This window comes from Candoia aspera, chromosome 18, assembly GCF_035149785.1.
Source record: "Candoia aspera isolate rCanAsp1 chromosome 18, rCanAsp1.hap2, whole genome shotgun sequence".
NCBI lineage: Eukaryota > Metazoa > Chordata > Lepidosauria > Squamata > Boidae > Candoia > Candoia aspera.
The window spans coordinates 7,123,151-7,135,629 of record NC_086170.1 but is presented as its reverse complement, the minus strand read 5'-3'; the positions used below and the strand labels follow the sequence as shown (position 1 = coordinate 7,135,629).

At 49.2% G+C, this 12,479-nt stretch overlaps 1 protein-coding gene and 1 long non-coding RNA gene across 3 annotated transcripts in view; one reads left to right on the top strand and one right to left on the bottom strand.

Moving 5' to 3' along the window:
- Positions 1 to 900: 900 nt before the first annotated feature.
- On the top strand, positions 901 to 6,755 carry LOC134506985 (uncharacterized). Its single transcript, XR_010068858.1, has 3 exons — positions 901 to 1,160; positions 6,101 to 6,192; positions 6,685 to 6,755. It is a non-coding gene; the product is annotated as an uncharacterized LOC134506985 (long non-coding RNA).
- Positions 6,756 to 7,150: 395 nt separating this feature from the next.
- Positions 7,151 to 12,479, bottom strand: part of VPS13D (vacuolar protein sorting 13 homolog D) — a 115,973-nt gene continuing 110,644 nt past the window's right edge. For both annotated transcript variants that reach the window (XM_063317491.1, XM_063317490.1), the window contains 3 exons: positions 12,158 to 12,289; positions 8,944 to 9,184; positions 7,151 to 7,975 (listed from right to left, as the gene is read on the bottom strand). In XM_063317491.1, the coding sequence (XP_063173561.1) occupies positions 7,844 to 7,975; positions 8,944 to 9,184; positions 12,158 to 12,289 (505 nt within the window). In that variant the 3' untranslated portion in view covers positions 7,151 to 7,843. The remainder of the gene's footprint in view (positions 7,976 to 8,943; positions 9,185 to 12,157; positions 12,290 to 12,479) is intronic.

The following is a 12,479-nucleotide window of genomic DNA, read 5'->3' as shown; positions in this document are numbered from 1 at the left end:
CCACAGAGACACCCTGGTGCATTCTTGGAGGAATTTCTGTTCCTTTTCGTTTCATTCTGTCAGGCTTCTACCCCACCCTATTCTCATTTTTAAAAGAGAAGCCAGATGGATGAACTGCCTGGGGGAAATTGTGAAACTAGAAGCAGCATGCTGGGTGGTGCCTGTGCGTGTGCCTAAAAATGGTCAAGTCACAGTACAGTCTCCGAGTATGTTTGGCTTTTGAATGAGCACTGAAAATAAGAAGTAGCATAGAGTGGGTAGAGGCTGCGGTCCAGTTTTTAATCCAACAATGCCAAGTTCCACTTCAGAATAATATTGTGCTAATATCTGCCTTGCGCATCCTTGAAGCTTTTCTTCCTGTGTGAAAGAAACTTGTTGTCGAATGTTGCAGCATGCTTTTGGGGAATTGCTTTTAGGTCCCGGTCAGACATCTTTAGATGATACTTCCCCATATGCAACTCTCTCTCTCTCTCTCTCAATTTCATTGAAGTGGGAGAAGATAGGAAGAGAACTGTGTACACATGGATTTCAGCTGCCTCACAATTAAGATAAATGCCAGGGCTCTACAGGCAAGTAGTTCATAAATACCTTCTCCTTTGGGGAAAAAACGGGGAAAACAGGCATTTCCCCCTCCAGTGAAATGCAGAAGGCATTTTCTGCCCTTGTTCAGAGGCCACTGAGGAAGCCCCAGTAACTCAAAGGGAGACTCAGGGTACAATCTAAGAATGATCCCCATCCTCTGAGAAGGATCAAGATTCCGCCCTTCCTTGGCTTACCACGCTGGTCACACCTGAGCAACTCAAGCCTGATGCTCAAATGTGCTACCAGAAAGTCGTCTTTGCAAATTCTAGTTTAGCAAACTTGCATTTGAGGGTAAGGGTGGGGATGATGAAGAGACTGGACACAATGACAACTTCCTTCTCTTGATTTAACCTACTAGGGTATTTCAGGGATCCTGGATCTATTCTAGGATTTGGCCCCAATTTGGCCAGCACCTGAATTTCAGAGAGGAAAGGAGGGGCTCTGTTGTAAGGCCTTGGTGGTTCTGCTGCGGGTCACCGCCAGAAGGAATGAGAGGAAAGACAAGGAAGAGAAAGGAAGAAGAGGTGCAAAGTACGAAGATTCTTAGCTGCTGAGACTGGAGGCTTGGCAATGCTCAGGTACACGTAGGCTTTTGCCTCCCCGCTCCTCTCAAACTGCAGTTGCCAAGCTACAGGCTTCTCCAAAGGTGAAATGTAGATTGCCACGGATAGCCCGATCTGTAAATCTCCAATTGTGCTCCTCATCAGGCAGCTGTTAAGTTTTACGGCCTTGGCATTTCAAGCAAAACAACAGCCCTGAGATTCTTTCTAGCTATCATAATGCATGCCATATGCTAGCTCTCCCAAGATCAACCTCAAAGATGTGGTAAACATGCAGCCTATAAAATCCAGAGGTGCAAGTAAGGTCACAACATCTGTTTGCAAACTCTGGTCATAAATTTCCCCCGTTTTACAGGTTTGATTGCTGAGGCTTAAAGCCATTTCGTAACAAAGCAGCTCTGTAGGACCAAGCAACTTAGCTGTGTTTCCAAGCCCTGCTCTTCCCACTTTTATGTGGTTGCAGGACTCCTGCCCCCCCCCCCCCCATTTCTTAGCTGTGGATGTTGAAGGCCTCCCAGTTCAGTGCTTTGGTACCAGTCTGGCCAGCTCTCGGGCTTCTGATTGCCCGCCTGGCTGGCTTCAGCCCTCACGCTGACCCTGGATGGCTTGAGCAGATGAGTTCACCTGGTCACAATGCATCTCATCACTGGCTGAGTTGCTCACTTCGATGTGGCTAGCTGCTCCATTTGGTCAAGCGTGACTTGCGCCTTAACACAATGTAGGAACGCAAAGCACTGTGATGCAACCTACTGTGGTTAAACAAACTATGGCTTGGAGTGACAGATGGACTCATTTCTGCTCTTTTCCTTCAAGTACTTCAAGTTGTTAGTGCCTTGCCTGCCCTGGGATTTCTCGATTCCTGTGCAAGAGAGGCTTCTGTTTTTCAGCCTTGTTCTCAGGATGCTTGGAAGCTTTCAGATGTTTTCAGGTAGGGTTTCGTCTGATGGCTGGGGGCAGCCCCCGTGGCCTCTTTCCACCTCTGCTTGCCCCCAGGCCTCCGAAAAAGGCTTTCAGGAGGAGCTGCCCCGGATGGCACGAGTTTTCCTTCCCTGGCTCCCCCTAAACGGCCACCGTGGCCACACCAGAGCGCCAGGCGGTCAACCTCCCAGTCAATGGAAGGGACCACTCCGCGGTGGCTGCATCCTGCCTCTCTGCGTCTGCCTCTCCTGCGCTCCTTCCTGCACCCCCTGGAGCCTTTCTGTACAAGTCAAAGGGTGAGCAGAGAAACCAGGCCGGCCTCCGGCCAACGCAATCTGCTCCAGCAGGGAGCCTGGAGTTCAGAGCAGGGTTAGCCAAATAGCAGATAAATTAAGCCGGAGGGACAGACGGCCTGGCCGGTAGGTGAACTTTTCACCCAGGCAGGCTAACCTGTTCCTCCACAGGGTTAAATACAGGTGGGGAGCCCTTAAGAGCGACTGGCCCTCCCTCCACGCTCAGCAGGAGGGGCTGAAATCAAAGCAGGGGCAGAAGAAGATCTGGAGATACAGGGAGGAGGGGGGCCCAGTTTGTCCCAAGGATTATGGCCCAAGACTGTTCTTCCGCTGGGGCGGGCTCTTCGGTTGACTCTGCAACTGTTCCAAGAAGATCCCTTACGGAGCAGGTTAATGGCCGTTCCAACATCACGCCTGTGCAACGGCCAGATAAAAACTCAGGGAAACCCACCATGGTGGCACAACTTTACCTGCAACCAGTGGGCTCCTGTCTCCAAAGTTCTGGGAACTCTTCCTTTGAATGCCATCCCTCTGTTCTATAAAAACTCACCTTTCTGGAGAGGTCTCTCCAAGCAAGAGAGGGGCCTGAATCAGGGTGGGCCAGCTGTGGTCATCCAGATGCTGCTCAACCGCCATCGGTTTCAGCCAGGCCAACTCCTTTGGTGCTAAACAAACAATAGCCACCAAGAAAGTGACGCCTTGGGGCTGTTGGCCCAGCAAGATATTCAACCCAACTATTCCTGCCTCTTCATAACAGGTCACTGATCTGCTGATCACCCAGATTATGAGGGAGCACTTTCCCCGTTAAGAAATTTCTGGTGGAAGATCCAGACTGGCTTCCCTTAACAGGGCTTTGCATGTTGGACAGAGTTCATTGAATGAACTCTGCTTGGTGGGTTCACACAACACACAAAGCCTTGAAATCCCGTGGCCAGGATTTCCATAAATCGCTAAGCCACAGTGAAATCAAACCAACCACATGTCGGTTTAGCATGATTGAATTCTGTGCTTTAAAGCAGCAGAGCAGATCCAATCCATGCAAGTGTGATATTCAAGAGAAAAAGGGGAATTTTACTCCTTGCCCACCTGCCCTCCCAGTCAGATCCCAGCCTGCTTTTGCATTTTTTTCCCTTCCTAGCCCTCTCTCTCTTTACCTTTCAGTGGAAAAGAAAAAAGATGCCGGGGACTCCCAAACGGGGGTGGCAGGGAAAACCCAGAGATCAGCAAATCCATTGTGTTGTGCTGACAGGGAGAAACTGTTACTACACACTTCAGCTGCCAACTCCCCTCCGCCACTCAATCCATCATGGTGGGTCACAGGCCGGTGAAACGGAGCCCAGCGGCTATTTTTGGCTAACAGAGACTGTGAGATAAACGGGGCATGAACTGGCCCCCCAGTAGGGGGGTGACCCCTCGTACCCTCATTAAAGTGTCAATCAAGAAGAGTAATGGACAAGAGCCGGGCAGACACCGCCTGCTTCTGCTAGCCCCTTTCCCAGGCCAAGCAGCCTGAATCCCGTGACATGTCTGCTGGGTGAGGGGGGGAGGGAGGGAGGCGATGGGCATCGCTCGGCGGGGAGAGGTCAGATTCTCCCCTAAGATTTAGGAAACTTTCACGCGTAATACATATAATGTATAATGCGTTTGGGGTTTTCCTTTCTGCTCTGATTGGCCAAGAGCACAGACTCTACCTCTCCAGGCTGAACTCTCTCCCCCAAACGGGCCGTTAGCAGGATGTGGGGGCCCAAGAGAAGCGGAGTCGGAGAGTGCCAGAACCACTGCCCCACCAACCCAGCGCCGTCACCCCTGACCGGCCACAGCTCTCCAGATTCCAGGCGAGACTATCCCAGGCCTCTTTGGAGGTCTTCTCTCGTGAACCTGGTCCCCCTTGTTCCTGAATGCCAGACACACAGACTCAGGAAGATTCCAGTTTAATGCTAGAAAAAACTCATGGGCTGCTGGAAGAGACTACCCAGACCCTTGCTGCTCCATGGCCTGTGGGCTTCCTGGCCAGGCCCCTTAAGTGCCTATGTATTTCTTCTATCCTTTTTATTGTACCCTTAATGATTTGATAGAAGATATTATTTGTTACTATTATTTGATAAATTGATAAATTTGCTTGATAAATTGCATGATTAAAATTAACATAACAGGTCAACCTGGCCCTGAGAAATGGTGGATTCCTCCTTCATTAGACATGTTCAAGCAAAGCTGGGATGAATGTTTGCCGGGGTGCTTTAAATTGGATTCTTGCACCAAGCCGAGGATTGGCGAACTTTAGTGTGTGTGTTTTTCTGGGTGGGGGAAAACATGCTTCCAACCTGTAAGCACAACTGTAGTAACATGCCGTGTTCATCTGCCAGGAATCCCCACTCAGGTTCCAACACATTGTTTAAAGATTATGATGGAGGACGGCTGCTCACTTCCTTCAAGATGGCCGTTCCTAACTTTTCCTTCACGCAGACCAGCTGCCCTCAGAAACTTTTGAGGTTGGAGCACTGTGACCACAGACAACACAGCCTGCTCACCAAGGATGTCCACAGCCATTAAAATTGGTCCTTTTTTTAATGGCCAATCTTGGAATATTTTTGACCATTGCTAGATTTCTGCTAAAGAACAGTATGGGCCTTAAAAGAAAAGCCTTTATTCTGGCACCAAGAAACCCTGGTGGGGACCACTGTTCTGAGCTATCTAAGCTACAGAGTCACTTCTGTAATCAGCAGCTCTGGAGGACTGTTAGTTCTTTCTTCACCTTTGCAAACAGTACTTTAACCCCCTGAGCATTTGGGAGGAGACAGCTAGAAGCTAGGATTTCTGTACTTTGGGGAAGAAAAAATGGGGACAAGGGGCTGGGAGAGGAGAAGGAAGGTATTTTAAGCTATGAGCCTTGGAATCTGAACACTGTTTATTCACGCAGCAATGAGGCAGAGATGCCAATATCAACACGGACTTCACAGCAAGACATTCTTGCTGGAATCGCGTTTTACAGAAATATGGCAAAGTTCACTATTTGCTTATGGCCCTTCTCTTATCCGAGGGCTGGCCAAAAGCGGGCCAAAAATGTGTTTTTCACCCCCCTCCATCACTACCTTTTTGGCTCCCCAGATGCAGTCACTGAAGAGGTATGTAAGTCGGAGACACAATGTCCTGTTTTTGCTGCCAGTCTGCTTTGCAGTGCTTCGTGATGGAGACTGCAAAGTGCCATTGTGGTGCGGTGGTGAAGGAGCTGGCCTCCGAGCAGGGAGCCAGGGTCCAGGCATGGACCAGCTGGCTGACCTTGGCCAGTCACTCCCTCTCTCAGCCCCAGGCAACATCAGGCGCTGCGACATGCTGGCTCAGACTGCTCACTGCATCATGCAGCACCATGCTTCGCTACAAGAGCTGCAGGTAGTGTGGTGCAAAACAAGTCACCAAGCTGGACAAAGGCCAGGAACAGCATGGCAGTCCCCAAAACCAGTCAGCCAGTAAAGTACCAAGACCGACTGAAAGCCTGAGCATGAACACACTTCTGCCATCACGTCTATCTGGTTTGATGTTCTTCATGTCCTGCTATGGGGCATGTGGGACATCATTCAATTCCTGCAGGCAGATTTAGGTGCCCTTTTCCTTTCCTAGCTGAGAAAACACTGCAGTCAACCCTAACTAATAAAACGGCACTTGCACCACCACAGCCAACCAAGAAGTGGCTAAGGGAGTAAATCAGATGCTCTCCTGGTCCCCACAAAGTGGCCTGTCTCACTCTTTTAGAACCAAAAGAATCAAATATGAAGCTAGCAGAATTCAAAGCAAATTGCACTGTTTCTGTTCACCATCAAAAGGACAGGGGCTCACCTGGACAGGTACTCCTCGCTCATGAAGGTCAACAAAACTTTAACGGGTGAGGTGGGAGGGAAGAGAGATGGATGTTACGGACCCACCACAATGTAAACATGCTGTCAAGATTTCACTTGGGCCCCACGACGATCCAATGGACTAGATCTGGACAACCGGGAACTGCAGCAGGAAGGAAACATTTAACTTTTTTGCAACCCTTCAGAGCCACCAAGAGAGTAAATGCCCAAGGATAGATGCCTGTGGCTCTAAAGATGTGACTTCCTTCTATTTGTGTCCTCACGAACTAGTGAAGAACCTGGATGATGATGATGATGATGTTTTGATTTGTATGGTCATCCATCTCACCTAAGTGACTCTCAGTGGCTCACAAGTAAAAAACAATCCAAAAAAAGCAAGTTAAAAACCTCCAATATACAAACTTATAAAAACCATCCATAATAAATTTAAAACACGTCTCCCTGTACCCCCCCCAGCCCTGGACCGTAATTTTATGTTAGATTGTCCAGGCTGTTGCTCACTGGCTTCCATTCCTCAGCTCTTCAGAGATCTTGGGATGCCTGTGGCAAGGCTAGCAGATTCCACAGGACAAGACAGGAGGCTGATGGATTGTCCAGTTTGCTCTTAGGAAACTTTTGGCAGAAACCCAGTCCACTAGCTCTCACCTCTTGTCTCTTCCGAGAACTCAAATATGGAGCAACCCTCCTCATTTTGCCCTGCACTGCCCTTCGAACTCCAGCCTTTCCCAGCTGGGGACCTTCTGCTACAGAAACACATCCTTCTTGCTTTGTGAAGCTCCTGGGTACCCGGGCTAGCAGCCTTCTTCCAGGCAGTCTTGGAGATGCTGACAGTTGGGAGGATGGGAAAGTCTGCATTCCCCACCCCCCTGCCAAGTCATGTCCTTTTCCTGGAGGTGAGTCCAAAACTGGCATTGCCTACTACCATGGAAATAACAGAAGGACGAAAGAGCAGCCATGTTTTTTTATTAATCCTCAGGTTCAGACTACAGGTCTGCAATATTACATTTATAAACTGCCATTCTTGTTCAGTCTTCTTGAATCTGTTTCTCCCTGCCCAGATGCTGGAAATGGACTCTGCTTGGTCCTCGTAGGTGGCTTAAGCCAGACAAAGGGAGCACCTCTGCAGGCCTGTGCACAAATCCCCCTCCACCCAGGAGTGGGAAACGGGGGCCTCCCTCCCCGCCCCAGATGGTAACTCTGGCTGGGCTGCCCAAGAGGGCAAGGATCTCCTCGCCTCTTCCTTGCCATCTCCAGAGAAGAAAGTGCCATTTTCAAAATGCTCCAGATCAGTGCAATATACCTTTTTCTATAATTTCTTTACAGGAAATAGACTTTTATACAACCTCACCAAAAACAGTGTGCGCGTCTGTGTGTGGTGCACACCTATACACCTCATACACACACAGGTATATACTATATATACACAAATCGTAAGAAAATACCAGGTTTTTCCTAGAGTTAATGTATGTTATCTTTGAGTTGGTAACCCCAAGCGTCCTGCACTGGGCACAATTATTTTGCCTCCCGCCCCTTGGCTTATGCACTTCGCCCAAAGCTCTCTTACACCCTGGGAAGTGTGCTTCTCTGCTTCTCTGACCGAGCCGAGGGGTGGCTCCCGCATTCGGAGATTTCCGCTGGGTCAGGAGTCCAATTCCAATTGTTCCTGGTGCTCGCTAGACCTCAGCATCAGCTGCTGTTCGTAGAAAAGACTTTTTGCATAGTTGATTTCTTGACAGAGTCTGACGGCCAGCTCCTCTGCCGTCACGTGAACCTGCGTGAGACACAAAATGACCACTGCTACTAAAAAGCCATCAAAAATTAGCTTACTGGTCGAGAATTATTCAGAGTTCCTCCAAAAGACTGGGTTTAAATTTTCAGGAAGTAGGTGCACGTGGACATCAGGAAGATTGTAAGAGCGGTTCATCAAGGACAGAGGCTGCGTCCTCAGGGTTTAAAGAGAGGCTGGATGGTCTGAGATGTTCTGAGGGTGGATTTCTACGCCGGGCTGGGGCTTGGACTGGGTCAGCTCCAAGGTTTTTTTCAACTCTTATAATCTATGAATATTATATAACTACAGTTCCCTGAAAGCAATAAGCCATATTTTACAAGCCACAATAGAAGGATTCTCACATGCTAAGCCCAAACAAACCAATATGTGAATCAGGTCTAAGGCCATATGCACATCTGAGTTTGATGGGGAATGGAAGTGGCAAGATGGCCATGGATGGGCAGGCTCAAGGAAATAACTTTCCCCTTTTTCTTAGTCAAATCCTGAGGTGCGTCAGCTGGACAGAAGAGCGAAATGTGGGCAGAAATGCACTTTTTGGCTTAACAACAAACAAATGCATCTCTCTCTTTTTTATTCATTTTCATGAAGTTGGCAATCAGATTAACTGCAATCTGTTCTGGTTCGGATGGAAATGACAAACGGAGATTAATTAAAGGACAGATAAGAAAGGGAGGATCTACGCCAGAGAAGGGGGAGATACGTGAAGCCCTTTAAGGCTTCATCCCTAATCTGCTCCTGGCTTCCCTCTCCAAATTATCCTCATTTCAGAAACAGAATTAGAAAAAGGGGAACACCTGATTTCTTACTGTTCTATGGTCACAGTACTGCAGTATCCAAAAGGAAGCCCCAGTGCATTTCTCTCACAATCCAAAGGCAAATTATTCCAACCAGAGCACCTTCCTCTCTCTACACCAAAAAAGCAAGGTGTCTGAGCAACCGGGCTCGCTCACCATGGGCTTCTGATGTGACGGGCCAGGCATCGAAATGCCGCTGCTCGAATTTACAGCTTTCTTCGTTAGCTGGACGTAGACCTCTCCGTGGTCTCTGGAGATAAGGCAGTGGTAGAGGTCATCATACTTGACCTCAAGGAAGATGGCCTCGCGGTCCATGGCCTCCCCGCTCTTCAGGAAATAAACCGCTTTTGAAGAGATGATCACACAGTAGCGGTCTACGTTCTCGACTGCAATGAAGCTTGGGAAGAAAACGAGCCATCAGTGCCTATCTCTGCCATCTGTTTGTCAAAAGAACACGAATTCCAACAGCCAGGAAAGTTTTGAGGCTGAGCTTTGTTCTCGTGCAGGAGAAAGGCAGAACAAAACCAAGAATGGAGAGCAGGAAGGGGTGCCACAAGGAAGAGGGCCAAGACTTGTTCTCACTGAAGGACACAGAAACCTACGTTTTAGGAAGGAGGCAGTAAGAGCAAGGGAAGTTAAGGGAATTATCTTCCTCTCTCAGAGAGGGGGGCTTTAATTGGATTTCTAGAGTGTCTGGGAGTTTAGACTTGATGGTCTCAATGGCCCTTCCAAATCCTATCATGTTACAGGTAGTCCTCATTTAACAACCATTCATTTAGTGATGGTTTGGACTTACAACAGTGTTGAAAAGAATGACTTAGGACCGGTTCTCACACTTATGACTGTTGCAGTGTCCCTGCGGTCACGCGATTATGATTTGGGTGCTTGGCAACCGGTTCACATTGATGACCACCGCAGTGTCCGGTGGTCACACGATCACCATTTTTGACCTTCCCAGCCAGAAAGAGATTCCCCCTTTCCCATCTACTACGCGCGGGCTGCTTTTTCCATCTTCTTTTATGCATAGAACTAAGTCACTGCTGGACATCAGCTTAATCCAGTGCTAGTTTGTTTACCTTTCCCAATTTGTCCCGAGGCGAAATAATTTAGAAGCAGACATTTACAGCTATGGGATACCATGGAGCAACACACAGAATCGTCTTTTTGGAAGCACTCTCCCCCGCCCCGCAATCTGCAAGAAGTCCCTCCTGCAGGTCTAGATGGAGTAGGTGCTGCAAAAAAGCTGGGACTTAGGACCAATGTGTGCCCTGATCTATGGCCAGTGTGTCACTCTGGCAAAACAAAACTACACAAAAGGGGCAGGGGAGGAGCAAAATTTCCAAGATTTCAGCTTGGCTAAAACATTGAGGCACAAATGAGGGCCATGGAGCCACTGGCATGGCTGTTTTTGGAAAATCTGCCACAAGTGTTCTGGTTTGCTCTCAGCCTCAGTCACGCACCCATCCTTCTTCCTAACTAGCTGACATCCACCTTTCCCTTCAGGATTGGCTGCCCAGCCTAAAGCGTCTTCAACTGCAGGCCTGTCCAACCCCACTAACTGCGAATCCAAAAATCACAGAGAAACCAACCAACCAACCAACCACCAATGTCAAAGCAGCAAAGGTGGTAACACCCTCCCCCCAATAAAATAAAACAAATACAAAAAAAGAAGAAGAAGAAGAAGGAAGCAGAAGCAACTAAATCACTGAAGAATTTATGGCTTGATGCCTCCAAACTCTGACCACCCCCCTGAAAAAAAAAAAAAGACACACACACACACACACACCAGGAAGTAATTTAATTACACAGCGATGTTTTTCAGAAGTGAAACAGGGAGCCTAGCTAGGAAAACAATGTGGAATCACTTAGCACAGTAGAGCAAGGTATTAAAAAACCTTTTTTTATAGATTGAACTCTGCAGAAAAATGTGTAGATAATTAGGCCTTTTTAAAAAAAAGATCAGAAGGGCAGGAACCAGGGATGGTGGGGTAGGGGTGGGAAGAGTCCTGGGTTTCCCATGACAAAAACTGGCACCCGTTCCAGCTCGGGGTGCGCTGCAGAAGAAGTCCTGCTAAAGGAGTCGCGGCTGAATCACACCCTCCGCCCTGGGATGGCTGAGGACCAAAGGGGAGGCCCGGGGTGAAGAGGTCTGGTAAAGACTGGGGCAGAAACCCTGGCGATACAGACAGAGCAACTCATTTCCTGCAGGGTCTAAGGAAGCTTCTGTGTACACACAACAGGCTAATCCCCAACCCGGACTGCTCACATGAAATGGAGTGCCCCCCAAACTGAACTCTATGGCTGAGTTCACACAAACTTGTAGGCCAAGGCAACTCTGGCAGTACTGGTGGATGCCCTCTCTCCAGTCATTCTTAGCCTGGCCATCCTCGCAGGATGCTTGAGAAGGATGTTCCCAGCAGGGTCCTGATCTGAATCACGCGCCATGAACTGAACACTGTTCAGCTGCCACTACTCGGCCTCCTCTTAAAGTGTTCCTGCTACTGGAAGGGAATTGAGTAAGAAAAACTGCACCCGTCCCTGTTTGCTGCCCCAAATATGCTCTGTTTGGGTACACCTGAGAGGAAGGACACGGTCAGTCCAAGGCTTAGCTGCTCTTCGCCACACCCAATCAGGCCTCCGGTGTCTGCGGCTCAGCTTGCTCGCCGGCTCACCCCATCTTCCCAGCCCCTTCCCTCTCCTCAGTCTCTTTCAGGCTATCTCCACCACCCACCACTTCTGCTCAGAGCAAAACAGCCCCATTTGTGTTTTGGGTTACACACAGAACAGATTTTGGGTCACAAAATACCCCAGACAGGCATGCCCTCGTTGGTCTGCCTAGACCAGGGTTTCTCACCCAGGGTTCTGCGAGAGGTCACTAGGGGTTCCCTGGGAGATCACAATTTATTTAAAAAATTGTTCCAAATTCAGGAACTTCACATTAGAGGTAAGTTTCATTCTTCATTTTCAGTTTAAGAGCACTGTTAACGCATCACAGGCCTACCCATGAAACGAATAGAATAATTTCGTAACTTCTGGCCTACATTTGAGCCTGAATGTGCAGGGGGTCCTTGAGGCCTGAAAAAGACCTCAAGGGTTCCTCCAGGGTCAAAAAGTTGAGAAAGGCTGGCCTAGACAGTGAGTGAGACAGTGAAAAGTCAAGTCCCAGAATGGCAGGAGCCGGGCCAAGTCCCCTGCATCAGGTTCCACCTGCAGCACAGAGGCCAAGCTGATCCATGGCAAGGGCCCGGCAGGAGCAGACGCGCAGTGCCACAACGAGGCCTCCCAAAGGGGGTGCAACCAGAGGGCAGTTTTGCCCCAATTCCCAGGGATTCTGTCCCGCCCTAGGAGAGCCAGCCAGCCTCGTACTTACAACTCATCCTGAATGTTGTCTGTCAGCTTGAAGAGCAGCTCCTGCCCTTCTGCCTGGCTCTCAGCGTAGCGGGGCAGCAGTCCTTGGGGCCCCCGGCAGCACCGTGGCTTCCGGACTCGCTCGGCCTGGGCCCTGTCAATGAAACACGGGAAGAGCATTAGGATCGGGAGACGTCTAGAGCAGTGCAGGATCACGTTGCGCAGGGGAGGTTCAGAGCCGTTGGGCTTTGGGTTCTAATCCAGCCAAAGCAACCAAGGGCCTGGTCATCTACAGTACCCGAGATTGGAGGGTTCCAGCTAGCAGAGGACTGGAGGAAATTGTA